The sequence below is a fragment of the Anolis sagrei genome, chromosome 3, assembly GCF_037176765.1.
Source record: "Anolis sagrei isolate rAnoSag1 chromosome 3, rAnoSag1.mat, whole genome shotgun sequence".
Lineage (NCBI taxonomy): Eukaryota > Metazoa > Chordata > Lepidosauria > Squamata > Dactyloidae > Anolis > Anolis sagrei.
In genome coordinates, this window is record NC_090023.1 from 185468726 (window position 1) to 185495909 (window position 27184).

At 38.5% G+C, this 27184-nt stretch overlaps 1 protein-coding gene across 1 annotated transcript in view; it reads left to right on the plus strand.

Annotated features, from left to right (window-relative positions):
* NOC3L (NOC3 like DNA replication regulator) overlaps nucleotides 1–24322 on the plus strand; it is a 30209-nt gene extending 5887 nt beyond the window's left edge. The window contains exons 5-21 of the mRNA XM_067465730.1: nucleotides 49–117; nucleotides 1909–2036; nucleotides 3374–3535; nucleotides 4617–4710; nucleotides 6768–6943; nucleotides 8686–8814; nucleotides 9579–9710; nucleotides 11468–11548; nucleotides 11957–12057; nucleotides 14102–14174; nucleotides 14547–14610; nucleotides 15673–15744; nucleotides 17424–17605; nucleotides 18837–18965; nucleotides 21333–21430; nucleotides 22850–22934; nucleotides 23862–24322. Of these exons, the coding sequence (XP_067321831.1) occupies nucleotides 49–117; nucleotides 1909–2036; nucleotides 3374–3535; nucleotides 4617–4710; nucleotides 6768–6943; nucleotides 8686–8814; nucleotides 9579–9710; nucleotides 11468–11548; nucleotides 11957–12057; nucleotides 14102–14174; nucleotides 14547–14610; nucleotides 15673–15744; nucleotides 17424–17605; nucleotides 18837–18965; nucleotides 21333–21430; nucleotides 22850–22934; nucleotides 23862–23993 (1907 nt within the window). The 3' untranslated portion in view covers nucleotides 23994–24322. The remainder of the gene's footprint in view (nucleotides 1–48; nucleotides 118–1908; nucleotides 2037–3373; nucleotides 3536–4616; nucleotides 4711–6767; nucleotides 6944–8685; nucleotides 8815–9578; nucleotides 9711–11467; nucleotides 11549–11956; nucleotides 12058–14101; nucleotides 14175–14546; nucleotides 14611–15672; nucleotides 15745–17423; nucleotides 17606–18836; nucleotides 18966–21332; nucleotides 21431–22849; nucleotides 22935–23861) is intronic.
* Nucleotides 24323–27184: the final 2862 nt, after the last annotated feature.

The window sequence follows — 27184 nt, forward strand, 5'->3', positions numbered from 1 at the left end:
GAAATATTTGTACTACTAAGTCTTAAAAGGGTGTGCTTTTCCTTTTAGTTGTCAAGGTGGAAGATGAAGAAGAAGAGGGAGTGGAGGGTGCTGCTGAGGAAATGGAAACGGCACAAGGTAGCTATTTGAAAGCAACCATTTGGACTCTTTGATTTATTCAAATAATAATATGTTTCTTGGAGCCCTGTTATGTACATTTCTTAAGTGGTCCAGAGAACACTTTGTGGCTTGGAGTCCCTGTAGAATTACTTGGATACAGAAAGATTTTAAAAAATATAATTCTGCCAAGGGAATGGATGGATTCTCTTTGACTGCTCCCAGATGTTGCATTCAGGAAGACAAACTAAATCTGAAAAGAAAATTAATTCAGGCTGTTCTTAAGAGTAAAGCCACAACTTGAAGTAGTATTTGAAAAGTTTTGATAACTACAGTTGAACCAATCAAATAAAACCTAACCAATTCCCCAAATATTACCATACTGCTATTCTTTTTTATTATCATACTAGCCATCCGCTGCCACGCGTTTCTGTGGCCCAGTGTGTGCATATGTGTTTTGTGTGTATATATGTGTGTGTATATGTGTGTGTGCGTATATATTTGTGGTTTTGTGCATGCATTGTAATGTGATATTTGTTTTTTGGCTTTTAAAGTCTCTTCTGCTGTTTTTTTCAGTGTTTTTATGAGTGACGGTCACTTGTTGGCCTGATACGTGCATTGTGTCCAAATTTGATGTCAATTTGTCCAGTGGTTTTTGAGTTATGTTAATCCCACAAATGAACAATACATTTTTATTTATATAGATTTTTATAAATGTAATCTCTATGTGTATCCACCACCCATGGGACATTTATTCATCCTTAATACATATTAATAATTCTTATATTGACCTCCAAAATGTTTATGTATTTTGGTTTTATCCCTTCTTTGATATATTCTAAGAATTTGCCCCATATTGCCTCAAAATTATTTCTTTTATTTCATCCCTTTTTGCATTTTATTTCACCTGAGGGCTGAGAAGAGCAGTATACAAATATGATAAATAAATAAATTATTGTTTATTGTGATGTTACACTCCTCTTTGTACCAATCATCAATCTTGTATTCATAATTTTCTTTCCATTTTTTGGCTATAACTAATCTTTAAGTAGTAACAAAAATTACTATTAATTCTTTCTTTTGCCATTTTAATCTTATATCTCCAAAATTTAATAGTTCTGAATTTTTTGCATATTAGTTGGAAATATGTCATTAATTTCAGCTAATACTTTTCCCCATTTTTTATCTTTTCACATTCCCACCATAAATGTATATAAGTCCCAGTTTCTTTATTACACCTCCAATTTTGTGGATAGATTCTATTATAATAACTTAATGCTATTGGAGTCATGTATCATCTCCAAATTGTTTTGTATCAATTCTCTTTTAATACCCACAGACATATTTTTCATATTTTTTTGTTTTTAATTTTTTAACCATTCCTCCCCTGTAATATTGATTCCTAAGTCCCTTTCCCATTTATTTTTGCTTCTATTCTAAGACACATACAAATTCCAGTACTGCCAACACGAAAAAGACTTTATTTCTATGTGAGGAAAGCATCCCATTTTTAGAGTTGTTTATATGGGAAACAAGATGTGTCTTAGAATTGAAGAAATAGGATAGTTTACTAAATGGAAGGAGCAGGTTGGCAAAAGGCCGGCTGGGGTTACTAATGAAAACTTGCCTGCTCTTTCACATTCCACATTTCTATGTAGTTGTGTGGAAGAATGCCCAAGTGGACATAGACTCTGGAAGGGCCAGCCAGTCCAATCTCCTGCCCTGCGTAAAGACCCAATAAGAACACCCCTAACAGATAACCATCCAGCCTATATATTATCTAGAAGTTCAACTGTTTTCCCTCACCAACAGCTCCCGCCGAACCTTTGCCAGTTCTCTCTGCTGAAGAGCTGTTAATTTATAGAAAAAAGAAGCTACAAGAGAAGAAGGTGCACATTGCTGCCTTAGCATCTGCTGTCCTGTCTGACCCAGAAAGTAATGTAAGTAACATTATGATTGCTTTGAAATTTGACAGTTAAAAATAAGTGTGTCAAAAGAGTCTGAAGTAGAATATAATATCACAACTGTAGAAATCAATATTGGATCATGAGGCTTAGCAGAGTTAGTTTGATCTAGAGCACGGCTTCTTAAACTATATCAATTTGCGACTCCTTTTTATTAAATCCTTCCTCATCCTGGACCCCCCTTCCCAATAATTTACATTCCCCAATATCCCAGTGTTTTAAATTTTTATCCTTGAATTTGGCCCTGCCCAGTGTAATCTTGTGTGTTTAATGTTTGATTTTATATTGCTGTGTTGCTTATTATATCGGTTTTATTTTATGTTTTTTATTTTCTAGTTTTGTTATGCTTTTGTGTTATATTGTGTTTACTGTACTGATGGGCGTGACCTCATCTAAGCTGGCACGAGTCCCCCTGCAGGAGATAGAGCGGGGTATAAATAAAGTTTTATTATTATATTATTATTTTTGCCCGGTAAATTTTCATATAACCTCAGGTGTATAAGTATATAGGTAGAAATACAAATGAAACTTTTTTTGAATATCAGATTGTTAAATCTGTAGATAAGGAAGACTAGTTGTATCACTGCAATTATAGGGCATGTCTACCTTTCAGGTACATAAAAATCAATCTCGTTAAGTCAAATACAGTGGCCCAGTAGATACAAAGACATGAGATTAGCTTTGCACCTCACAAACAGTAATAACACAATAGCACTTAAAATAGACATAATTTATTTATTTATCGTGTCAGGAGCAACCAGACATTTGTATTACATTTTTAACAAAACAAGCAAACAAACAAACACATAGACAAAACACAAAGTTTGCAAGCTTGGTAGTTGATTAAATGTCCTTTGACCACTTGGAGTGCCTCTGGTGTTGCTGCAAGGAGGTCCTCCATTGTGCATGTGGCAGGGCTCAGGTTGTATTGCAGCAGGTGGTCAGTGGTTTGCTCTTCTCCACATTCGCATGTCGTGGATTCCACTTTGTAGCCCCATTTCTTAAGGTTGGCTCTGCATCTTGTGGTGCCAGAGCGCAGTCTGTTCAGCGCCTTCCAAGTCGCCCAGTTTTCTGTGTGCCCAGGGGGGAGTCTCTCATTTGGTATCAGCCATTGATTGAGGTTCTGGGTTTGAGCCTGCCACTTTTGGACTCTCGCTTGCTGAGGTGTTCCAGCGAGTGTCTCTGTAGATCTTAGAAAACTATTTCTTGATTTAAGTCGTTGATATGCTGGCTGATACCCAAACAAGGGATGAGCTGGAGAATAGACATAATTACCAGTATGATGTACATGGTTATGGCTTCCCTTAAATCAGATGAAGAAGTTGAAAGAATTGCGGGCAATGCTGATGGAACAAGACCCCAATGTGGCCGTGACTGTGCGAAAACTAGTGATGATTTCTCTTATGGAGCTGTTCAAAGATATTACTCCATCTTACAAAATCAGGCCTTTAACTGAGAGAGAGAAAAATACCAAGGTGAGATTGCACTCTTTGTTGACCGTGACTTGATAAATAACTTCCTCATTCAGATAGGTGTAAAATAGTACTTATGAAATTATGTTCTGCTGGCTTTATTGTTGAAATTTATTTCACAGTGACAATTTTGCAGCTTAAGGTATATATCAGCACTACATATCACTTTTATACCTCTTTAATTATCATGGTTCCATCCTAAGAAATCCAGGCATTTGTAATTTAATGGGCTCTAAGGGACATCCTTGAGGTATCATTCTCAAGGTGCCTAGAAGAATGTACTACGCACTTACTTATAAAGCACTGTTCTGTCACTTATCTCTCTTCTAAATTGAGAAGATCTAGCTGTATTCCCCTGAGAGGAAACTTTCACATTGTACGAGTTGGGGGCCTCTTATTTGTACTGTATATAGTGCAGGGATATATTGAAAATAAGGATCAGTGAGTTTTGGGGATATCTGCAGCTGATTGGCTCCGGCCCAGCTTACCTGTCCAAATGTATCTCCCTCTATAAACCACCAAGGACCTTAAGATCATCCGGTGAGACCCTGCTCTCGGTCCCACCGCCATCGCAGTCGCGTTTGGTGGTAGCAAGAAACAGGGCCTTCTCCGTGGTGACCCTTCGGCTGTGGGACTCCCTTCCTAATGAAGTCAGATCTGCCCCCTCCTTCCTGACCTTCTGGAAGAAACTTAAATCCTGGTTATGGGATTTTATTTGACCGCTTTTGGACTAATTTGGATGACAATTTTAATCAGGTGAACTGTTTTTAATGGCTATTTATAATTATTTTAATGTACATGGTTGTTTTTTATTAAGTATTTACATTGTATTGGCATTGAATTGTTGCCGGTTGGAAGCCGTCCTGAGTCTCTCCTCATAGATTGAGAAGGATGGGATATAAATGCTATAAATAAATAAATAAATAAATAAATAAATAAAATCCCTCTTGGATGTTTTAGCTTTGGATTTGTACAGTTAGATTTTATGGTAGAATGCCTTGGTTAGAATTCCATCTTCTGGACTTTAAAATGTTTCCAGTTATCCGACAGTGCATTTATCTAGTTTCTCTTTGTCTACTAACAGGTTAAGAAAGAAACTCAGAAGTTAAGAGAATTTGAAGAAGGCCTTGTGAGCCAGTACAAGTTTTACTTAGAAAACCTAGAGCAGACTGTGAAAGGTATGATGAGCCTTGTTAATGCTAATGGACATAATCCACATAAAATTTCATATTATGCATATTTTCCAGGGCAGGATGTTGGGTTTTGTGTCACTTCAGTCGTTCTGTTTTCAGTTCTTTAAGAGTATTATTAAAGTTAATGACTGGAGTTGATTCATGAGTAGAAAATGCAAGAAAGACAACCAAATTTCTTCAAAAGTTATTAGGAGTAAGACAAATCCTTTCCTAACTACCTAAAGTAGAATTGTCATAAACATGAATTGACTAATGGTTGATGTATACAAACTGGATTGTAGTATGTAGAGAACAGGGTAATTCTCACTGAAACAGGTACACCTAGACAATTGCTGCTTTATAAGCAATCTGGCAACCTCTGTATGATGGAGTGTATATTTTTGTGTGTAAAAAATGCATAATTATGTTGGAGGTTGTAAATGTAAATAAACAGAAGCTTTACCACAGTTTCTGAACCAAAATATATCCTGCGGTATAATAAATTGTCACTCGGCCTTGTTTAACAAGTAACAGTATCTTTACATCTGTTCAAAAAGATCAAACAGGGCAACAATATATACAGCAGTCTCTCTGAATTCACACAGAGAACAGAGGGAATAAACAGTCCCTTTAAACAGTCTTTAAATATGCCTCATTTGCTTTATAAATAATCAGGCTTCGGAGAGTTGGCAGCCATTTCCTTCCCGACTATTTTCAGTCAGCGCTCTCTTCACTCTCCGAGGTGAAAGAGTGGCAGTTAAAATCGTTTCAGCAGCAAACCAGAGACAGTAGCCAATCAGAATTCTGGTTCCTGGTATGTTCAGCCAATCAGCTGCCGACACATGCCTTTCCAGTCAACCCATTTCATCATGGTGCCTTTTTACAAATCCCCACAACTTAATCTATGTTTTAGTGTAGGTAAATTGTGGTGTATATGTGATCCTGTCCTGGCATATGATTCAGTAAAGAAAATTGTTAGTGTTTGAGCCTAGCTTTTGAACATTAATACAATCTATGAGAAATAAGATTAAGTCTTCTTTCGAATGACAGGGTGAATATTGCCCAGGATTCAGAGGGGCACTTTCTCAACAGAATCAGGCCTCTTTTACACTGCCAAATAAAATCCATGTTCTGCTTTGAACTGGATTATATGGCAGTGTGGACTCATATAATCCAGTTCACAGCAGATAATGTGGATTATGTGATTTGATGGGTTATATGGCAGTGTAGATGGGGCCTCAGAAGGGTATGAACTTCCATCCCCACTGCAACCGAAAAGCTGCCCCAGAGGGTTGGGAAATCTCCTAGATTTAGTTTTGAAGTTACAATGAAAATTGCATAAGACAAAGGAAGAAAAGCTGGGCCATGTTGTATCCCCGGGTTGTTGAATTTGGCCATTAGGAAGGGAAGCCTGTGGATTGCATCCTCTGTTGTCATTCTGATAGAAGGTAAAGCACACTCTGATGGAAGGACCGTCCATCCGATATTCAGGGATTCTCTTTTTTCTCTCTCAGCCTGCTCCCTCTCTCTGTACCATAGTTCACTCACTGCAGGAGGGAAGTTTCAGGAGGCTCTAGGACAGCGATCCCCAAACTCTGGTCCTCCATGTATTCTGGGCTTCACCTCCCAGTAGCCTCAGCCAATTTGGTCAATGGTCAGAGATTCTGGAAATGAATGTCCAAAACACCTAGGGCCCTTCCACAAAGCCATATAACTCACAATATCAAGGCAGATAATGTGGGATTTTATACAGCACTGTGGAAGGGGCCCTAGAGGACTACAATTTGGGAATCACTGCTCTAGGGGGATTTCTGGGGAAAGTAAATATAAAATATTGCTTTAGATATAATCCAATGAGTACTTAAAAGGATATAACTATGTCTGCCTCTCTTAATAGCAAGCCCTTTGATGTATTACCATGACAGATAGTTGTACAAAAAACATTACTAACTAGAAAATTTGGCAGCCCTTTGATGTATTACCATGACAGATAGTTGTACAAAATAGTAACTAGAACATTTAGCAAGAAGAAATACTGATGCTTTGCATAACGTTTCATTTAGACTGGAAACAAAGGAAACTGAAGAAAAGTAATGTTGTATCGCTAAAGGCATACAAAGGCCTGGCAGAGATTGCTGTGAAGTGCCTCTGTGAGCTGCTCGTAGCCTTGCCTCACTTCAACTTCCACAACAACATTATTGTTTTGATTGTTCCACTCATGAATGATCCTTCAAAGCAGGTAGGTGTCTCTTACTGGCCTTGGTGAAAGCAGCTGTGACTGTGTGATGAGTGGATTTGAATCAAATATTTAACCTGAAGAAGAGAAGGCTAAGAGGAGACATGATAGCCATGCATAAGTATGTGGGAGGAAGTCATAGAGAGGAGGGAGCAAGCTTGTTTTCTGCTACCCTGGTTTTAACTAGTTTGTAAATTTTCAGTTCTACATGCTTTACCCATCCACTCATGATTTTTTAATTCCAGCATTTTAATTCCTTTTCTCTGTTCAGCTGTTAAAATGCTGATAGATATCAAACTACAAGAAAGGAGATTCCATCTGAACATTAGGAAGAACTTCCTGACTGTGAGAGCTGTTCAGTAGCGGAACTCTCTGCCCCAGAATGTGGTGGAGGCTCCTTCTCTGGAGACTTTCAAACAAAGGCTGGTTTGCCATCTGTCGGGGGTGCTTTGAATGCAGTTTTCCTGCTTCTTGGCAGGGGGTTGGACTGGATGGCCCACGAGGTCTCTGCCAAATCTATGATTCTATGAAATTGTATGATTGGGGTCTAGATAATGGTATATTATTTATTATTATTATTTACAGTATATATATTCTGCCCTTCTCACCCCGCAGGGGACTCTGGGCGGATTACAATGTACACATATATGGCAAGCATTCAATGCCAAAGACACACAACACATATAGACAGACAGTCAGAGGCTATTTAACTTTTCTGGCCACCAGGGGAGCTGTCGCTTTCATCATCCATCTGCGACACTGATGAAGTACTTCCGCATTCCCTACATGCTTTTGCTGGAGTGCTTTGCTGGAGTCTTTTTTTATGGCCCCATAAATGAGTTAAATTAGCCTCCACACACATAGGTGGTACCTAATTTTCCTGCAACTGTCTTTCGGGTTGCAAAAGTTGACAACAAGCTACACAATTGGTTGGAAGCTCACTCCAACCCGGGTTGGCTTCGAACTCGTGACCTTTTGGTCAGAAGTGATCTTAATGCAGCTGACACTCAGCCACCTGTGCCACAGTCCTGGTGGCGCAGCTGGCCGAAGTCTTGCCAAGGCCAAAGACACCATCCTAAGGAATTTGGAACCTGGAAAACAGTGTTATGGAGAAACAAAAGAGATGAAGATTATATGAAAAGTGTGGATGAAGAAAAACTGCTAAACCGCTGAACTGACATAACTTACTTGAGAACTTTTGGTGTAAACAGCACATGTTTACATGGTCAGAGATAAGAATTCTTTAAGTCAAGATAGTCAGAAACAATGGCTCCTTATGTTAAGGAAAACAACATCTGTTATGGAATTTTTGACACGTCAGCAAGTCATAGCTGAATGATAGGTAGTCAAACAATAATTTAAAAAAACAGCAAAAATGTTCTACATAAGGAGACCATTTTCCTCTTGGAAAGTGTGGCAGATCTGTGAGGAATGCAGCCTGCCTTCCTGCCTGCTTCCAAGATGGACTGAATGAAGAAGAGACAGTGAGTATGAATGTGTTGAATGTATGTGAGTGAATTCTGAGTAATTGTGATGTTCTCCTGTGTAATCAATATGGCTATTATAAAACCAGTACTGGAGCCTGTGTGTTTATTTCTTTCCCTGAAAGTACCTGATACAATCTGTCCCACAGAAAATGGATTTTAAACCATTTTTAAGGTTCAAAAGGTATTCATGACAATCATTTCACTGAAAAGTTTGCCTTTCAGAGCAAAAACTTATACTAAGGCTTTGACATTTCCTAGATTTCTGAAATGTGCAGTGATGCAGTAAAGACCCTCTTCAAGCAGGATAAGCTAGGCTTTGCGTCCCTTGGTGTGGTGAAGGTCATTTCTGGTCTTGTGAAAAGCCAGAACTACGACGTTAGACCAGAGGTAAGTTATTGGATGTGGGTTTGAAGGGTTTGGTTGCCTCCTTGCCCAAAATTTATTTATTTATTTATTATTTACTGTATTTTGTATACCGCTTTTCTCAGCCTGTAGGCAACTCAAGGCGGTTAACAGGGCAAAATTCAATGCTTACAATGTCATAAATATAATAAAAACTAAACAAATCAATAAAATAAAACAAAATCTATTAGTCCTTTTGAAATACCAGCAAACCACCAGAGAAGCAAGAACTTTTAGCTGTGTCTATTTATCATTATTTATTTATTTGCGGCATTTATATGCCACCCTTCTCACCCTGATGGGAACTCAGAGCGGCTTACAAGATATATTTTCATACAATATATTATATTATTAGCATAGTACAATATCAGTATTATATATTACTATATTGCACTATACCATTATATTGTAATATTATTAGTAATATTACATGTAATGTAAATATATAATTATAATTATAAATATATAATCAATATATAAAAATAATAAATATATAAAAATAATAAATAATAAATATATAAAATATAATGTAAATATATAATTATAATTATGAATATATGATTATAATGTCTAGAATATTTGAGCTCTTTTCCCTTCAAAGTGGCTCTTCCCATATCTTTCTCAGGCAGGCTATCCTATCTATCAAGCTTAAACCAGTTCCACCCTTCCCGGTTCCATTCCGTCTTTTTCTGGTTTTAATAAATACGCTTTTAACAGCTTGAGAAATCAATGCATTTTCTTAATTTTAGGTGTTAATGTCACTCCTTCATCTAAGAATTAAGGAAGTAGAAGTAAAGAAAGATGCAGAAGATATCGCACCAAAGAAGAAATTTATGTCTTATAAAGAAAAAAGGAAAAATCTCTCAAGGATGCAAAGAAAGGTATTTTTATGCCGTGTTGAGCGACATCATTGGAGGTTTCTAAGCAAATGAATTTGTGGCTAGTTCTGTTCATTTGGACTGTGGTCAGAATTCAAGGAGTTTTTCCTTGCAGCAGATCCTTTTTGACACCAAGGAGACTTCCAGAAACCACTATTCTTACAATCTAGTGCAGTGGTTCTCAATCTTTCTACTTCTATGACCCCTTTATACTTCATATTGTGGTGACTCCCAACCATAATTTTTTTCTTGTTGCTACTTCATAATTGTAATTTTGCTACTGTTACGAATTGTAATGTAAATATTTGATATGCAGGATGTATTTTCATTCACTGGATGAAATTTGGCACGAATACCCAATACGCCCAAATTTTGTGAAGTTGGGGGGGGGGGGGATGATTTTGTCATTTGGGAATTGTAGTTGCTAGGATTTGTAGTTAACCTACAATCAAAGAACATTCTGAACTCCTCCACAATGGAATTGAACCAAACTTGGCACACAGAACTCCCACGAGCAATAGAAAATACTGGAAGGGTTTGGTGGGCATTGAACCTTGGGTTTGGGTGTTGTAGGTCATCTACATCCAGATAGCACTGTGGACTCAAACAATGATGGATCTGGACCAAACTTGGCACGAATCCTCAATATGTCTTAATGTGAACATAGGTGGAGTTTGGGAAAAAGAGACCTTGACATTTGGGAGTTGTAGTCGCTGGGATTTATAGTTCACCTACAATCAAAGAGCATTCTGAACCTCACCAATGATAGAACTAGGCCAAACTTCCCACACAGAGCCCCCATGACCAATGGAAAATACTGTGTTTTCTGACCGTTTTTGGCGACCCCTCTGACACCTCTCTCGCCCCCCACTCGGGGTCCTGACCCCCAGGTAGAGAAACACTGATCTAGTGAGAAAGTAACTGTCTTTGAGGACACTTTCTTTAAAAAAAAATCCACTGATTTCCTGAAGTTCTTGTATGTATCTTGGTTAGATCGTTCCATTATGTATTTAATTCTTTTTCTGTCCCCTTATATAGAACTTTTGAGAAAATCTACCAGTTTTGTTTATTGAATTGACACCTGTTAGCCCTCATTTGTGTGTTTTGGGTGGATCTTTTAACCTGAACTAATTATTGAAATTGTTTCAGTGTAGCTGAAAATAGTTCTTGGTATCTTGTTTTTGTTCTCTGAAATAGAAATAGTCAAAAGGTAGTCTTAGGATCACATGAGGCTTTCAAGACTCTATTTGTGTCCTTGGATACAAATTTCTGGCAAAAAAAGGGGTAGAAATTGCTTTTTCTGGAAACCTGCCGGAGCAATGATTTACTTTTGAATAAATTTAATTGTACTTTTAAATGGCCCTCCTGATACTGTTTAAAAATTTCAGAAAAAAAGCATCAGTTCTAAACTGGCGACTTTGTAAGTAAGTAAAGTTTATTACGGTCGATGACCAGATCACAACATGGGGACCCAGTCCCGTACATTCACATCAAAACCAAGGGGTTATACACTTCAAAATTCAACAAATTTTAAAATCTAAGCTAAAAACCACTTTGTAGTATTCTTTGTTTTGGAAGGTACCCATGTAGGAATATCGACCCCTGTATCTCGATAGCCAGGACACAGTGAAAATGACCACCGCTGGTTTACAGTGGATAGGAAACGTTTCGTGTGAACTGGCCCTATGGTTCAAAATGTAAATTTTGTTAACATTGTCAGGATGTTAATTGCCTTATCGAAAAAAATTGTGCATTTTTAGTGGAAGAAAGCAGAAGAGAAACTGGAGCGCGAACTCTTAGAAGCAGAAGCCTCCGAAAGTACAGAGAAAAAACTGAAATTGGTAAGCTTTTTCTTTGCTTATACCTAAAGTAGTGTTGGATTTTGTTTTCCTCCCATAAATAAAATAAGAGCCAATACTCCAGAACTTAGCCTTTGTTCTTTAACACTTTGTTTTTAAAACAATTATGGATGTGGGTGAAAATCTATTGTTCATGGCTTATGCAGATTATAGTAGTTTGAAGTAGTGGCTTGTGCACTCTGAACAATTCAATAATTATTGTTTTTTGACGTTATGAATTATTGCAGTGCTGGTTGTCTCACCACATTTGTTGCTGGTTATACTGAAAGCAATTCAGAGTGGATATTATTATAAATGACTGAATTACTGGGGTGGGGGGTGTTAAATTTGAACACATAAACAAAGAGTCATTGTTCCATGCATTTTCATTTCTCTGGCTTTTCCTTTCAGCACACAGAAACCTTGAATATTGTATTTTTAACTTACTTCAGAATACTGAAGAAAGCACAGAAGTCTCCTCTCTTGCCTGCTGTGTTAGAAGGGCTTGCGAAGTAAGAATTTCATTTATCAAAACAGTTGGATTTCATCTTCATTAGAATTTTAGTAGCTCTAGTATCTTGACCAAGTCTCTCAGGGCTCTATGGTCAAAGAACCTAGTGCTTTACCTAGAAGGGCTTCTTAAAACCTTTTCCACTCGCTAAACCATTCCTGTCCCATCTTCCCATCTTTTTAAGAGAAATTTTTAAGAGATCCCAGGAATATAGGCATGTAAAATAAGTATAACAATCAAACATTTGCTGTTAATAAACCAGCATTTGTAAGGCATGAAAAAAAGCATCCTACCTCTGAGGATGCTTGCCATAGATGCAGGCGAAACATCAGGAGAGAATGCCTCTAGAACATGGCCATATAGCCCGAAAAAACCTACGACAACCCATGATAAAAAGTCTAATTTTTGTTTTGTTGAAAGCTTTCATGGCCCGAATCACTGGGTTGCTGTGAGTTTTCTGGGCTATATGACAATGTTCCAGAAGCATTCTCTCCCAACATTTTGCCCACATATATGGCAGGCATTCTCAGAGGTTGAAAGGTCTGTTGGAAGCTAGGCAAGTGAGGTTTATATATCTGTCAAATGTCCAGGGTGGAAGAAAGAACTCTTGTTTGTTTGAGGCAAGTGTGAATGTTGCAGTGAATTGCCTTGCAGCTTCAAAGCCTGGCTGCTTCCTGCCTCAGAGAATTCTTTGTTGGAAGGTGTTAGCTGGCCCTGATTTTTTCATGCCAGCTCTGCCCACTATGATTAATTCTCTGTTCAAATACTGTGATTTTTTATGGTCTGATGTGTTTATTTATAATGTTTCTTGTATTTTATTTCATTTTTTATAGTCTATTGTTGTATTCTTACGTTGTATATTTGCATTGTTGTATTGCTGGGCTTGGCTTCATGTAAGCCGCCACGAGTCCCCTTGGGGAGATGGTGGCGGGGTATAAATAAAGATGATGATGATGATTATTATTATTATTATGATGTCAGGAATTCCCCTGTTTTTTGAGTGTTGCTCTTTAAATACTGTCCTGATTTTAGAGGGTTTTTTAAATACTGAATGCCAGATTTTGTTCATTTTTATGGTTTTCTTCTTTCTGTTGAAATTATCCACATGCTTGTGGATTTCAATGGCTTCTCTGTGTAGTCTGACATGGTGGTTGTTAGAGGGGTCCAATTTCTGTGTTCTCAAATAATATGCTGTGTCCAGGTTGGTTCATCAGGTGCTCTGCTGTGGTTCAGTTTACCTCCTCCAAGTTGAACTGAACCACTTAAACTGGCTCTACAGGCCAACGGATCAAAAGAGTGACAAGACCAAGAACAAGCCATGAGAGTAAAGACAAAGATCCACCCAGAGGAAAAGAGTTCTTACTATACGTCAAGGAAACCACGGACCGCATAGGGAAGCTGATGAAGAAATACAATCAACAAATGATCTACAGACCCACTAAGAAAATACAACAAATGCTACGTTCAGCAAAATACTAGGGGTATCCTCTTTCACCTCTGCCGGAGTTTACCATATACAATGCAGCTGTGGACAATCAAGCTGGCCAATTGCAACATTCACACTCGCCTCAAGCAGGCAAGAGTTCTTTCTCCCACCCTGGATATTCCACAGATACATAAACCTCACTTGCGTAGTTTCCAACAGACCTCACAACCTCTGAGAATGCCTGCCATAGATGTGGGTGAAACATCAGGAGAGAATGCTTCTGGAACATGGCCAGACCGGGAAATTCATGGCAACCCAGGCTGATTTTTCTTTTCATGAAGTACAGCTGTAGAGACACTGCATGTTATTGCTAATAGATTTGTGTAATGTCTAAATCAGCCATTAGGTGGCATGCAGAAACTATTTTTGGAGTGGGAGGTCTGGTAGGAAGTATTAGTTTAAAAATTATAAATGGAGGAGGAAAAGGATCTTGGGGTTCTGGGGGCGACAAATAGTGAAACCTACTGCAAGATACTTGAAAATGGTTGTAAATTGGAACAAAATATTTTGCCCCCCCCCCCCAATTGAAAATCATGACTTTAATTATTTTTGTTTTTAGGTTTGCCCATCTCATAAACCTGGAATTTTTCGATGATCTCTTGCTCGTTTTGCATTCACTCATTGCGTCAGGAGTAAGTTTGCATGCTTTCTAATGAGTAAAATGACTTTTGATCAATTCTGGGGTGGACAACTTCCAGTCATTGAGATGTTGTTGGAATATAATTCATATCCTTCATTGTCCTGGCTGGGGAAGGTGGAAGTTTCAGTCCAGAAATATCTATTACAGATTGATAGAAAAATTGTACTTGTACATGTTGGTGATACTTTTTCTCGTCTGGATGGACAGCCCAATCTCTCCTTAAAATGTAGAGTGTCTTTTCTTTACTGCTAGCAGCGATAGGAAAACAACAGTGTGTATGAATTTTCAGGAAATTGGCAATGGGATATGTGCAAGTCAGGCATCTAGAAATGGCAGACTTTTTATTTATTTCTTGTACTTCTAGGCATTAAGCCACAGAGAGAGCCTGCACTGTATTCTTTCCGCTTTTCACATTTTATCTGGCCAAGGTAAGAAGATTTGATTTTCTTGTTAAGACATGTGTATAATTCATGTGAATGCTATTGTTTTGGTGGAAGGGTTTGATATCTATGAAGGCCATAGGGAAAAATAATTTTTGGTAACACCTTGGTACGTCTCCCCAGATATAATGGGATAGATGTTTGGGGATTTTTCGGTTTATTACTGGGTTAGGAAAGTCCAGTAAGTGGTGCAGCAGGTTAAACTGCTGAGCTGTTGAACTTGCTGACCAAAAGGTCAGCGGTTCGAATCCTGGGGGCAGAGTGAGCTCCCGCTGTTATCCCCAGCTTCTGACAACATAGCAGTTCAAAAACATGCAAATGTGAGTAGAGCAATAGGTACTGCTCCGGTGGGAAGGTAACAGCACTTCATGCAGTCATGCCTGCTACATGACCTTGGAGGCGTCTGTGGACAATGCCGGCTCTTTGGCTTAGAAATGGAGATAAACGCCACCCCCCAGAGTCAGACATGACTAGACTTAATGTCAAGGGAAAACCTTTACCTTTACTGGATTAGGCTTGTATCCATTTACTTTCTTTGTACTTCGCATCAGCATTCCTTGAATGTTCACAACACATAAAACATTTTGCAAAGAAATATACTATAAAGACTCTTTATCAGTCCCTGGTATTCTCACCTTCAGCAGAAATTAGATCACACAGAATATTGCCATTTGTTTAATAACGGAATGGAACAAATTTGAAATAGTTTCTGTTCCTGATTTGAAAGTTATTTCTTATTTAATTGTGCAGTACTTACTTTGAAAGTAGTTGTAATACTCCAGAAACTTAGTTTTTGTGGTTGCTACAAATTCTGTTGACTTGGTTGATACTCTATGAGATATTCATTGAAAAACTATAGCAAAATGTGCTGCAGGATGTCCCGCAAAAACAAAAGGGTTTGCAGTTTAGCAAACTTTTTCAATTTTTTTAATGATCAAGCCAATTAGGAAATGACATTTATAACGTAGGAACAAAATCATGTTACAGAGTGTAATCATTTGTAGCTATAAAACAAACTGATTTAACTGATTACTTGATTATTTTGGCCAGGTGATGTCCTTAACATTGACCCCTTGAAGTTCTACACACACCTTTACAAGACATTGTTTATGCTCCATGCAGGTAATTGTTGTTTTCAATATGTTATTAATGCACTTGATGATTATGGGAGATGTTTTTGGAGTAATGTAAGTTATTGAAATAGTTTTATTGTGCAATACTACAGTTCGTTATGACTTTAGTTATGGCAGCTCTTTAATATTTTTTTCTTTTCTTTTTCTTTTGTAGCAGACGGGATAGAAATGCATCCCCTTAGTGTCTCTAGGAACTAAGAAAGCATGTGTTTTTCAACCCATCTAAACTTCATTATACTAGAGAAAACATCCACTTAAAATCCAGTTTCTGCCTCCTGCAGAATTCTGGGGTTTGTAGTTTAGTGAGGCTGTTAAAGGCTCCTCCCAAAACTACAAACCCCAGAATTCTGCAGGATGCAGAAGCCAGATTTTAAGTAGATTTTTTTTCTCTAATGTGAGGTGGCCCATATAGAAAGCCAGTTTCAAGGGTTGTTTTCTTTAGGTCCTAGTAATATGTGGCTTGTATCATTCTAGCCTATCAGCAGGCTAGTACATTTGAAGGAAATCCTCACTGTGATTCCTTTTAGTGGAATTTTGCAATATATCTTCATTTGCAAGGCAACACAGCCTAACCAAGAAATATTTGTTTCTTGGTGTCTTGGTTTCTAGGCCTGTTCCTGAGGTTTTTTGAGGTGCTGATTCAGAAAAGTGCATTGGATAGACTGCATCTCTAGTTTCTTAAATATGGTAATCATCAACCAGAATGATTTTATTATGGTCCATAGACCCATCAATAAAACCAACAGTCATTATAAATTCCCCCATCTCAGGATGTTATTTATTTATTTACGACATTTATATGCTGCCCTTCTCATCCCGAACGGGACTCAGAGCAGCTTACAAGATATATATATATATATATATATATATATATATATATATACACACACACACACATACATACATACATACAATATATTAAATTAGCATAGTACAATATCAGTATTATATATTACTATATTGTACCACACCATTATATTGTAATATTATTAGTAATATTACATGTAATATTAAATATATAATTATAATATTGTGTTGGTATTATATTGTATTACATTATAATATTATAAATATTATATGTATATACAATGTATTATATTATATTATTAGTAAAGCACAGGAGACAAGATGGAACTGTCTTCAACTGTAGGCCCCTCTCTCTTCACTCTGGCCAGAGCAGCAGTTGGTGCCAGGAGGGGGGGGGGGGGGCTCCCAACTGATGATATAGGCAGGAGACAAGATGGAACTGTCTTCTGCCCCCCTCTCTCTTCACTCTGGCCAGAGCAGCAGTTGGTGCCGGGGGGGGGGGGGGGGTACCCAACTGATGATAGGCAGGGGACAAGATGGAACTGTTGTTGTTTGGTCATCATGATTTTCCATGGACACACAGATGAACATGGTTGATGGCATATGTTCTATATCTCAAAAGCCAGAACTTATGGGAGAAACTGGCACATTTTTTGGAATCGGCAAGTCAGCTATACCCAGAAATAGGTCTAACATATGAGGCACTAAAATGTGTGTTGGCCCGTGTCATGTGTTTGATTCTTAATTGGTGATTCTTACTTGAGTAAATTAAAGGGACAGTAGCAAGACTTGAAGATGCCTTATACATAAACACACTCATATACACTTTAATGTTCAAAATGGTTTTTATTTATGTATCAGGTGCCACAAACGAAGATGTAGCCATTGTGTTGCAGTGCTTGGATGCGATGCTCATAAAACGCCGGAAACAGGTCTCCCAGCAGAGGGCTCTTGCTTTCATAAAGCGCCTTTCTTCACTCGCTCTCCATGTCCTTCCGAATTCCAGTGTTGGGATCTTGGCAATCAATAGATCATTAATGCATGTATGTTCCCAGTTGTAGCGTGGTTAATATCTGTACAAGAGTTGTGAATTGTAGAGCTACGCATTGTATTTTAACATTGAATGCTTCATGTTATCATTAGGGAAACCTGTTGCCCTATATGAAAAAGAATTGAAAAAAAAATTTTTTTACTCCTGCAGAACCCAGGATGTCTCCAAAATCCACAGGAATTTATTTATTTATTTACTATATTTGTATACCACCCTTCTCAGCCCTCAGGGGACTCAGGGCTCTTTACAGAGGCAATGATTTGATGCCCAAGAACAGCATAAAACATTTAAAACATTAATACATAGTATAAAACCTAACAAAAGTAATAGGATGCCCTTCACACACCCAAGAGACTATTTTGGGACATTCCTGTGTAAAATACATTATTTATTTATTTTGAAAAATACTCGATCCATGTGGGTCTGCATGTGACTCAGATACCACACTTGCCCATTTGTTTTAGGCAATGATTCCTACAGGGTCTGCACATAAAATATTCCTATCATGTTTTGACAATTGGTAAAGCATCTATGGAGACTAGTAAGTTGCAGTTTACTTTGTTCTAGATGAAATAAAGGTGTGTTAGACATTTAACAGGTACCATGCCCCATCACTTTTTCGCCCATGTCCAGCATTATTTTTAATTTTAATTACATTTGGCCTACCCATAGATTTTAAAGTGTGTTGTCCTATTGATAATGCTTATGTTATTGTTTTATTGCTTTGTTGTTTTTAAATTGCTGTTTTGTTGTTATTGCTTGTATTGTTGTATTTTGGGCTCGGCCTCATGTAAGCCGCACCGAGTCCCCTGGGGAGATGGTAGCGGGGTATAAATAAAGTGTTGTTGTTATTATTATTATTATTATTATTATTATTATATACTGCAATAGTAATAATAATAGCAACAACAAAATGACAATCATTGTCATCATCTAAGATGCACTTTCCCCCTTATAAACATTTCTAGAAATGGTGTACATCTTAGAATTGTGGATGCTTTTAAAAATATACAAAATATACTGTAATTAGTGTATATCTTAGAATCAATGGCGTCTTAGACTCAATGAAATATGGTATGTTTAGGGACCTTAGTTTTCCTGAACTGATCTTTTTTTCCCCCCTTTTATCTTGTAAACAAGGCATAGCGAAACGCATGTGATTATTGTCTCATTTTCTGTGCATTTTGTTCTCTTTTTAATGAACCCCTTCGTGGATATTGAAGACATTTCCAAAGTCCGACCTCCTCCTAGACAACGAGTCCCAAGGAAGTGGCCTTTACCTCCCTGAGCTGGATGAGCCAGAATACTGTAATGCTCAGAACACTGCTCTGTGGGAACTGCATGCTCTGAAGGTAAGTCGTGTCATGAATAACTTTTCAAAGACTGAAGCATAGGTTCTTTTTATTGCAATTTAGGTTCTTTTTATTGCAATTTCCAGTGTGAGAGGGTCTATCAGATTATAGAAAAACATTTAGACAGAGAATGACATTGGACATATAGATTCTGTGTAACTACATTGGATTTACAATTACATGGCTAACAAACAAAGGGGAATTATATTTTCATTCAACATTCACACCACATGTACACGCATTCATCCTCAGGCATTCAAATATTACCATATCATTTTCTCCCTCCTTGGAGAAGCACCTGTTAGGCCAGACCCTGCTTTCATGCAGCCTGTCAAAATGCATAGTTCCAAAACTGCCATAACACCAAAACTTATTTCCCTAAGCACAATGCCAAGGACCAGATCTCTTTTCCATATGGCAGAACCTGACTCCCTGCACAAAACCAAGTCTCCAAAAGCATACTTCTTCCTCTTCCCTTGAGAAAGAAGCCCCAAAGTGACCAGATTGCTCCTTTGCAAATCTGCCACTCTCCATAGGTACATTATCTCTCGCCTTCCCATGGAGCAGAGCATAGCGGGTGGAACAGACTCCTCAGTCTGCCACACTTTGAGCATTATTAGACTGAGTCTTTATTAGGAATGTTATGTTGATGTAGTCCCAACATTGTAAATTAATGATAGACTTCTTCCATCCTGGCTCTATCTGGGTTTCCTGGCCAGATGTTAATCTTCTTGATTGGTGTTGATCTTATGTTGACTTCCTTAACCTTGTAAACATTTCTGTTATCACTGTCCCAATTCTTGTCAGAGTTTTCTTTCAGTTCTAATTAGCAAGTTTTAATCACAGTCCAACAAGCAGGTGTCATTGCAGGCCTTAGTATATTACTGGTGTTTGCAAAATTATTAACTCCACTCATACAATTCCATTAATTGCCACACATTATTAAATTCACATTTATCAAATCTGCCAGGCTAGCAGTATTAAAAAAAACTCTAAAATTACAACAGCACAACAACAGAGAGGAAACAAACAAGGACATCTAATCACCTCTCAACAAAAGATTGCTCCTGGCACTGTCAGGCCATCAAATGCTAATCAAGGTGCTCAGTTGAAACATTCACACCTAGCTCCAGCAGGCAAGAGTCCTTTGTCCCACCCTGGTCATTCCACAGATATATAAACCCTTTTTCCTAGTTCCAACACACTTCACTACCTCTGAGGATACTTGCCATAGATGCAGGTGAAACGTCGGGAGAGAATGCCTCTAGACCATGGCCATACAGCCCGAAAAAACCTACAGCAACCTCAAGATGTGTAGTATTTATGGCCATAAATATTTAGACGGACATTCTTGAGTAAAAAGTTTGAGTTATATAAGATTTAACTGAACTGAATCCTTTATAGATTGGTTGCCAATGTTTGTTTACCAATACAGTATGACCCCCATATCTGTGGAGAGAAACACTCCCAGATTGCATGGAAATACATTAAACTTCAAATAATACTGAGTTTCTTCCATTCTAAGATGCACTTGTTTTCCTATATAAACATTTCTAAAACGGGATGCATCTTAGAATCAGTTGTATTTTAAGTATTTTTGTTGGTGGTGATGGTACTAAAATTAGGGTGCTTCTTACAATCAGTGGCGTCTTACAGTCAAAGCAATATGGTAGTGAACTTTACTAAAATGAAGGACTTTTGGCTGAGGAATACCATAGAATCACGCAGGAGAACCTAGAAAATGCCGAGCAAGGATGTAGATAAATGAAATCTCGAAGGGAAGTTTTGGAATATTTACAAGGAAACTAGAAAATTAGCATTAAAAATATGGAAAAATGGCAATCAAAATGGATGCCAGAAATATCTAAATGGGTGCCTGTAAAATGTTTACAGCTTCTGTTGTTAGCTCCAGCTTCTGCCAACCTAGCAGTTTGAAAACATGCAAATGTGAGCCGATCAATAGGTATCACTTCAGTGGGAAGGTAACAGCACTCCATGCAGTCATGGCAGCCACTTGACCTTGAAGGTGTCTATGGACAACACCAGCTCTTTGGCTTAGAAATGGAGATGAACACCAACCCCCAGAGTCAGACACTCTAGTTAGACTTAATGTCAGGGGAAACCTTTACTTTATATACAATATAGCCGTGCAATCTTAGTAGCTGGTCATGCCTAAAATGTCTGTTTATGTACTTTGTAGTTTTTGGTATCTCTTAAATAAAAAAATTAATTAAAAATGAAATCTCGATACCATTTCCTCAAATACTGAACAAATTTGTGGGGAATGTTTTGGTCAAACAGGAAAACATACATGGTTTTTTTTAAAGTACAGGTCTTCTTATCTGGCTCATATGCTCTTCCTTTCAGCGGCACTATCATCCAATTGTTCAGAAATTTGCATCTCATCTTCTTGCTGGTGCTCCGGGTGAAGGATCGGAAGCTCTTGCACATGAATTTAGCCGGAGGTGAGAAAAATGAACATTTAAGTGGGCCTGCTGTTTGGGGCAGTGATGGAAAGGTAGTTAATTTATTCCTAAAATGTACTCTTCAGAATATAAAAATAGCTTTCCTGCATAGTCTAAATCCAACTATCACCTTTCTGTTGGTGGATCAGACCATGGGTTTTACGTAGACAACAAAAAGGCAGGGAGACAATAATTGCTGCTTTGCTATCTTTCAGCCTCTATCTACCAACTTCATTTAGTAAACATGGCTGCCGAGAATAAACTGACCCAAATATAAGCCAAGGTAGTTTTACCACAAAAAACTGAGAAAACTTACTGACTCGAGTATAAGATAAGGGTGAAATGCAGCAGCGACTGGTACATTTAAAAATAAAAATAGATACCAATAAAATTACATTAATTGAAGCATCAGTAGGTTAAATGTTTTTGAATCATTAATATTACGGATATTAAAACTGTAATTTAAGATAAGACTGTCCAACTCTGATTATCTATATATTTGACTATAAGCAGACCCAAATAGAAGCCGACCAGGACCCTCCCTCAAGTATAAACCGAAAGGGGCTTTTCAGCCCTAAAAAACTCAGCTTATACTTGAATATATACGGGAATTCAAATTGATGAGATAAATCCAATTCCAATGCTCTTGGGTGGAAAGTCTCTTTTTAAATTCAGCATTATCCCTGGGTGAGAGGGGGAAAGGGATCCGGTTGCCAAAAGCCTTCCTCAGGATTTTGTAGGACAATCCTGGCTTACTGATAACAAATCAGCATTTACAATTATTTATTATTTATTTACTGTATTTGTATACCGCCTTTCTCAGCCAATCGGTGGCTCAAGGCGATTTGCAAGGCTTGTTGAAGACGTTGATTTTCCTTTTAGTGGAGTTTATTTCCCTGTCTATGAGTTCTCCCTTACAAATAATTCTGCTCCTTTATCTCACCCTGAGTTTTTAAATCATTTTATGTACATGCGGCCCGCTCATTGACATTGTGTTTGGTTTACTGCTTCTTCTTCTTCTTTATGTTTTGTGTATATTGTTTATATGCTTATATGCTTTATACTTTATGTTGTTTATTTTATTGCAATTTGTATCTTATTTTATTGTAATCTGTTGTTCGGGCTTGACCTCATGTAAGCCGCCTCGAGTCCCCGTTGGGGGAGATGGTGGCGGGGTATAAATTAATTTTATTATTATTATTACAACTGAAGCATTTTTCTGCAGAGTCCACTGTGAACGCTGCAGGCTGTTGCTAACAGATTTGTGTAAATGGGTGACATTCAGACAACATTTACTCTTGTCCAATTTTCCATGATCCCAACATTGAGACAAGTTTTAGAAGCCATGGTTTAGAGCACAAATATTCCATTGAAAATGTTACCTGAAGATGAAACGTTTGTGGCTTCCCACCATCACAGGTCGCCTGCAGAACTTTTTGAGTCCTACAGTATGAAAGGAATGACTTTCAATCCTCGCGTCCCATCAGTTCCTCCCAGGAAAAAGGTACTTTTTTAAAACATCTTTTAAAATACTATAATGCTACATATGAACTGTAGTAACTTATTTTACTTTTATAGTTGTACATTTTTACTCCCTTTAGAGCAGTGGTTCCCAACCTAGTTTTCAACATGAGTACCAAAAGGGTTACCTATCAGTTTTTGGCCAACTTTAGATTTGGTTTGGTTATTTGGGGTGCTGATTCAAAAAAATGCATTGGATAGACCACATCAGCTCTAGTTTCTGATACAGAACATATGCCATCCAGTAGTTGCCATCTGCTCACCCACAGAAAACCATATTGAATAAGCCTCAGCATTATTAGAGAGCTTCACAAGACCAGTCGCTCTTGTTGCAATGGTGTAATGGTCAAGCCACGGACCATATTTTAGTTTTTGTGGACCACTGGTGGTCCACGGACCACAGGTTGGGGACAACTGCTTTAGAGTTATAACCATTGTTCATGTTATATTTGTTGGGCTGCAGTGGTGCAGCGGGTTAAACTGTTGAATCTGCTGACCAAAAGGTTGGCAGTTTGAAACCGCAGGTCAGGGTGAGTTCCCACTGTTAGCCCTAGTTCCTGCCAACCTCTAAGTTCAAAAACATGCAAATGTAAGTAGATCAATAGGTACTGCTTTGATAGGAAGGTAATAAAGGCGCCCATGCAGCCATGCTGGCAACACAACCAGAAGATGTCTACGAACAACAGGCTCCTTGGCTTAGAAATGGAATAAGAGCACCTCCCCATGGCCCATTGAGTACCGTCTCCAGAAAGCCAGAGATGAAAGGGGAAGCCTTTACCTTTGTTCTGTGTATTTGTATGTCATTGTTATTTCACTGTATTAAAGACATTGAATGTTTGTGTATATCCCCTCGGGGCGATGGAGCGGAATATTAATAAAGTGTTATTATTTTTATTATTATTCATTTCAGGGTAAATCGTTATCGGGGGAGTCATTTCTCAGCGAAGACTTGAACAAACTGGTTAAAGTTCATCTCGCAGAGTCTGCCATCCAAAACACCGTAGATTTTGCTGAACACTTAAAGGCATTGCCAATGTCATAGATGTCTTACAATGCAGACTCAGAAAGAAGAAAATATATGAAAGAAACGACGGTATTTTCAACAGAAATTCAAGTATTTTCACCCTCTGGTGGATGCTGGATTTTGGACATACATTCGAGTTGTATTTTAGACAGTTCAAGAATTCAGACTATTAACGTCATTGAAGCTTGTAAAGTTGCTCAGTTTAATTTAAGTTGTTTCTGCTTAATGTATAATATTGTACAATTCTCTCAATGCAAATTTATATTTTTTTTCTAAGAGAGAATGTTAAAAAGTTCCTAGATAACTCTTTAAACTGTAAATATTTATAAAGCCTTTTTAAAAAATGATTTTGGGCGAATGATTTTGTTTGTATCTCTTACTAGAACCAATTCCAACCCAGCCTTCCCCTGAAGAGGGCACTGTTTTCATATATGTAAGTCAACTCCCACACTACAGCTGTGTTTCTTTTCCAGCAGCTCCAGTAAATATCCTTCCTCCTTTCTGGCAAGAAACTATTTCTCGACCATTTCCTGGGGCGAAATATAAACAAACAATGATCTTTTCTGGATTTATTTCTTGACTTCCCTTCCCCTTCAACTAAAAAAAATGATCTCTGTTTAAAATAATTAGCAGCATTTGTTTTCTTCCTTTGATGATGGCCTCCTACGGCTCCCTCTTTGACGTGGAGGGTCTTTTTTATATGCAAAGTGGACAGTACGTTTTGTTAAGCAGTGAGAATTACGCTTTGTAGGTTCTCCAATCTGATTAGGACTTGACATTCCATTCAGGTTCAAACTGTTTTTTTCAGGATCCCTCTTTCTTTGAACTTAATGAAGTAAATAGTCCTTTCTTGATTTATTCACACAACGGGAGTCTGGTGGATAGCAGGTGCACTACTGCAGCTGAAGGATCCATAAAACTTGTGTTAAAAGGGCTAGAGAAAAATCCTAGACGTGACTGCTTATAAGTGGATCCTATTCATTACAATCAGACTGCCTCTCAATTGATGATTGCCCACTTAATCCTGGTCTCTCTCTCATATGTGTATGTACATATTACGGTTGGATAGGTTCACTCGGATATGGCGTAAATCGGAAAAATCGGATGTTTTTGCCTTCTGAAGGGACCTCTGCCACGTTTCCGCGAGGCTGTAGTCCCCTATAGTTTCGACTCGCTTTGCGCCATTGATTTAAAGGATGCGGAAGTGAGTTGGAACTATGACGAAGAATAATCACAGGATGTCTTAAACCTACACCTGTTGATAAACTCTACAAGCTAGCTGGCATTGCCCCCCCCCCCCCCCCGATGTGCGATGGGAAATTGCTGCCAAATGTGAGAGAAATAAGGTTGAACACTGTGAAAGCCACCCACTACATGGCTACCAACCTCCTCCCAGTAGACTCAAATCAAGGAAAAGCTTTATGAGAACTACCACTGCTCTTGGTGTCCCCCAACAACAGCAAAGGTATCCCTCTGGGCAGCTAAACCAGGAAATCCCAACTGGATGCCGCCCCACGAGGGTCTTCCTTCAGGGGCAAACCGAGAATGGGCAACTTGGAAGTCCCTGAATAGACTCAGAAGCAGAGTGGGCAGATCAAAAGACAAAATGGCACTACCTAAAAGAATCCCACACCTTGTGTGACTGTAAAGCAGAACAGACAACTCCGCATCTGTATGCTTGTCCACTGTGCCCTGCCTCATGTATAGAGGAGGAATTGTTGGAGGCTACAATGCCGTTGCTGTTTCCTGTTTTTGGTCAAAAGTTATTTAGCCGCCTATGCACCTTCTATTTTTTATCAGTTTTATACTAATTTATGCAATGCTTTTGATATGAAATAAAAGAAAATAAATAAATGCAACCAAGGGTGCTGGGAGGCGAAGCCTAAACCGCTTACCTCCCAGCCAATCAGCGGTTACATTTTTTTGTAAGGGAGGGGTTTGCAGCATCTGGCAGCCATTGCTGTATATAAACCCAAGCACATGGCTGGAAGGCTCATTGCAGCCAAGGAAGGGAGAGGGGATGTTTGGACCGTTATTGCTGCTGCTGCTTGTTTCCGTTGGGTGTGGGGTGGAAGAAAGGGTTTGGAGCTATTGGAAAAGAGGTTTAGAAAATGGAGGAAGCCAAGGCAGAAGGGAAAATGAAAGTTTTTGAGAGAGGAAGGCTTTGGAACCAAAGAAGAGAGAGAAAGAAGAGGGAAAAGTTTGGGAGGGAGAGAAAGAAATAGACCCCCTTAGAGCCAAAAAAGGGAGAAATGAGGAGGGGAGGAAGGAGGTAGGTAGAAAAAAAGGAAGGAAAGGAATGGAGAAAGAAGGGAAGGAAAGAAGAGAAAGGAAAGGAAATTGTGGTGTTTTGTTAACCGCCATGAGTCGCCCTCTGGCTGAGAATGGTGGTATAGAAGCATAGTAAATAAATAAATAAAAATAAAAAGGTATGATGGTAGGGAAAGAGAGGGTCTATTTCACATGGAGACATTGTGAAATAAACCCTCTCAGGATCCAAAAAAGGGAGAAATGAGGAGGGAAGGGAGGAGGGAGGGTAGGGGGGGAAAGGAAGGAAAGGAATGGGGAAGGAAGCAAGAGAAAGGAAAGGGGAAAAGGTATGAAGGTAGAGAAAGAAAGGGTAATTTCACATGGAGACATTGTGAAATAAACCCTCTCAGAGCCAAACAAAGGAGAAAGGAGGGAAGGGTAGGGAGAGAGAAATAAGGAAGGAAATGAATGGAGAAGGGAGGGAGGGAAGGAAGAGAAAGGAAAGGGAAAAAGATATGAGAGTAAGAAAGAAAGGGTCTATTTCACAGCTCCAGCTCCTCATGCGGGGACATGAGAGAAGCCTCCCACAAGGATGATAAAAACATCAAATCATCCAGGCGTCCCCTGGGCAACATCCTTGCAGACGGCCAATTCTCTCACACCAGAAGCAACTTGCAGTTTCTCAAGTCGTTCCTGACATGACAAAAAAACCAACATGGAGACATTGTGAAATAGACCTTTTCAGACTCAGAAAAAAGGGAAAGGAGGGAAGGGGGTAGAAAAGAAAGAAAGAAAAGGAATGGAGAAGAGGGGGAAGGAAGAGAAAAGAAAGGTGAAAAGGTATGAGGGGAGGGAAAGAGAAGAAGGGATGAAAGCAGAGGTGACAGCGGGCCCTCCGACATCCACGAAACACCAGGCATGTAAGCTAGTAACTAATAAAAGTAAGAGAACCTCAGTGA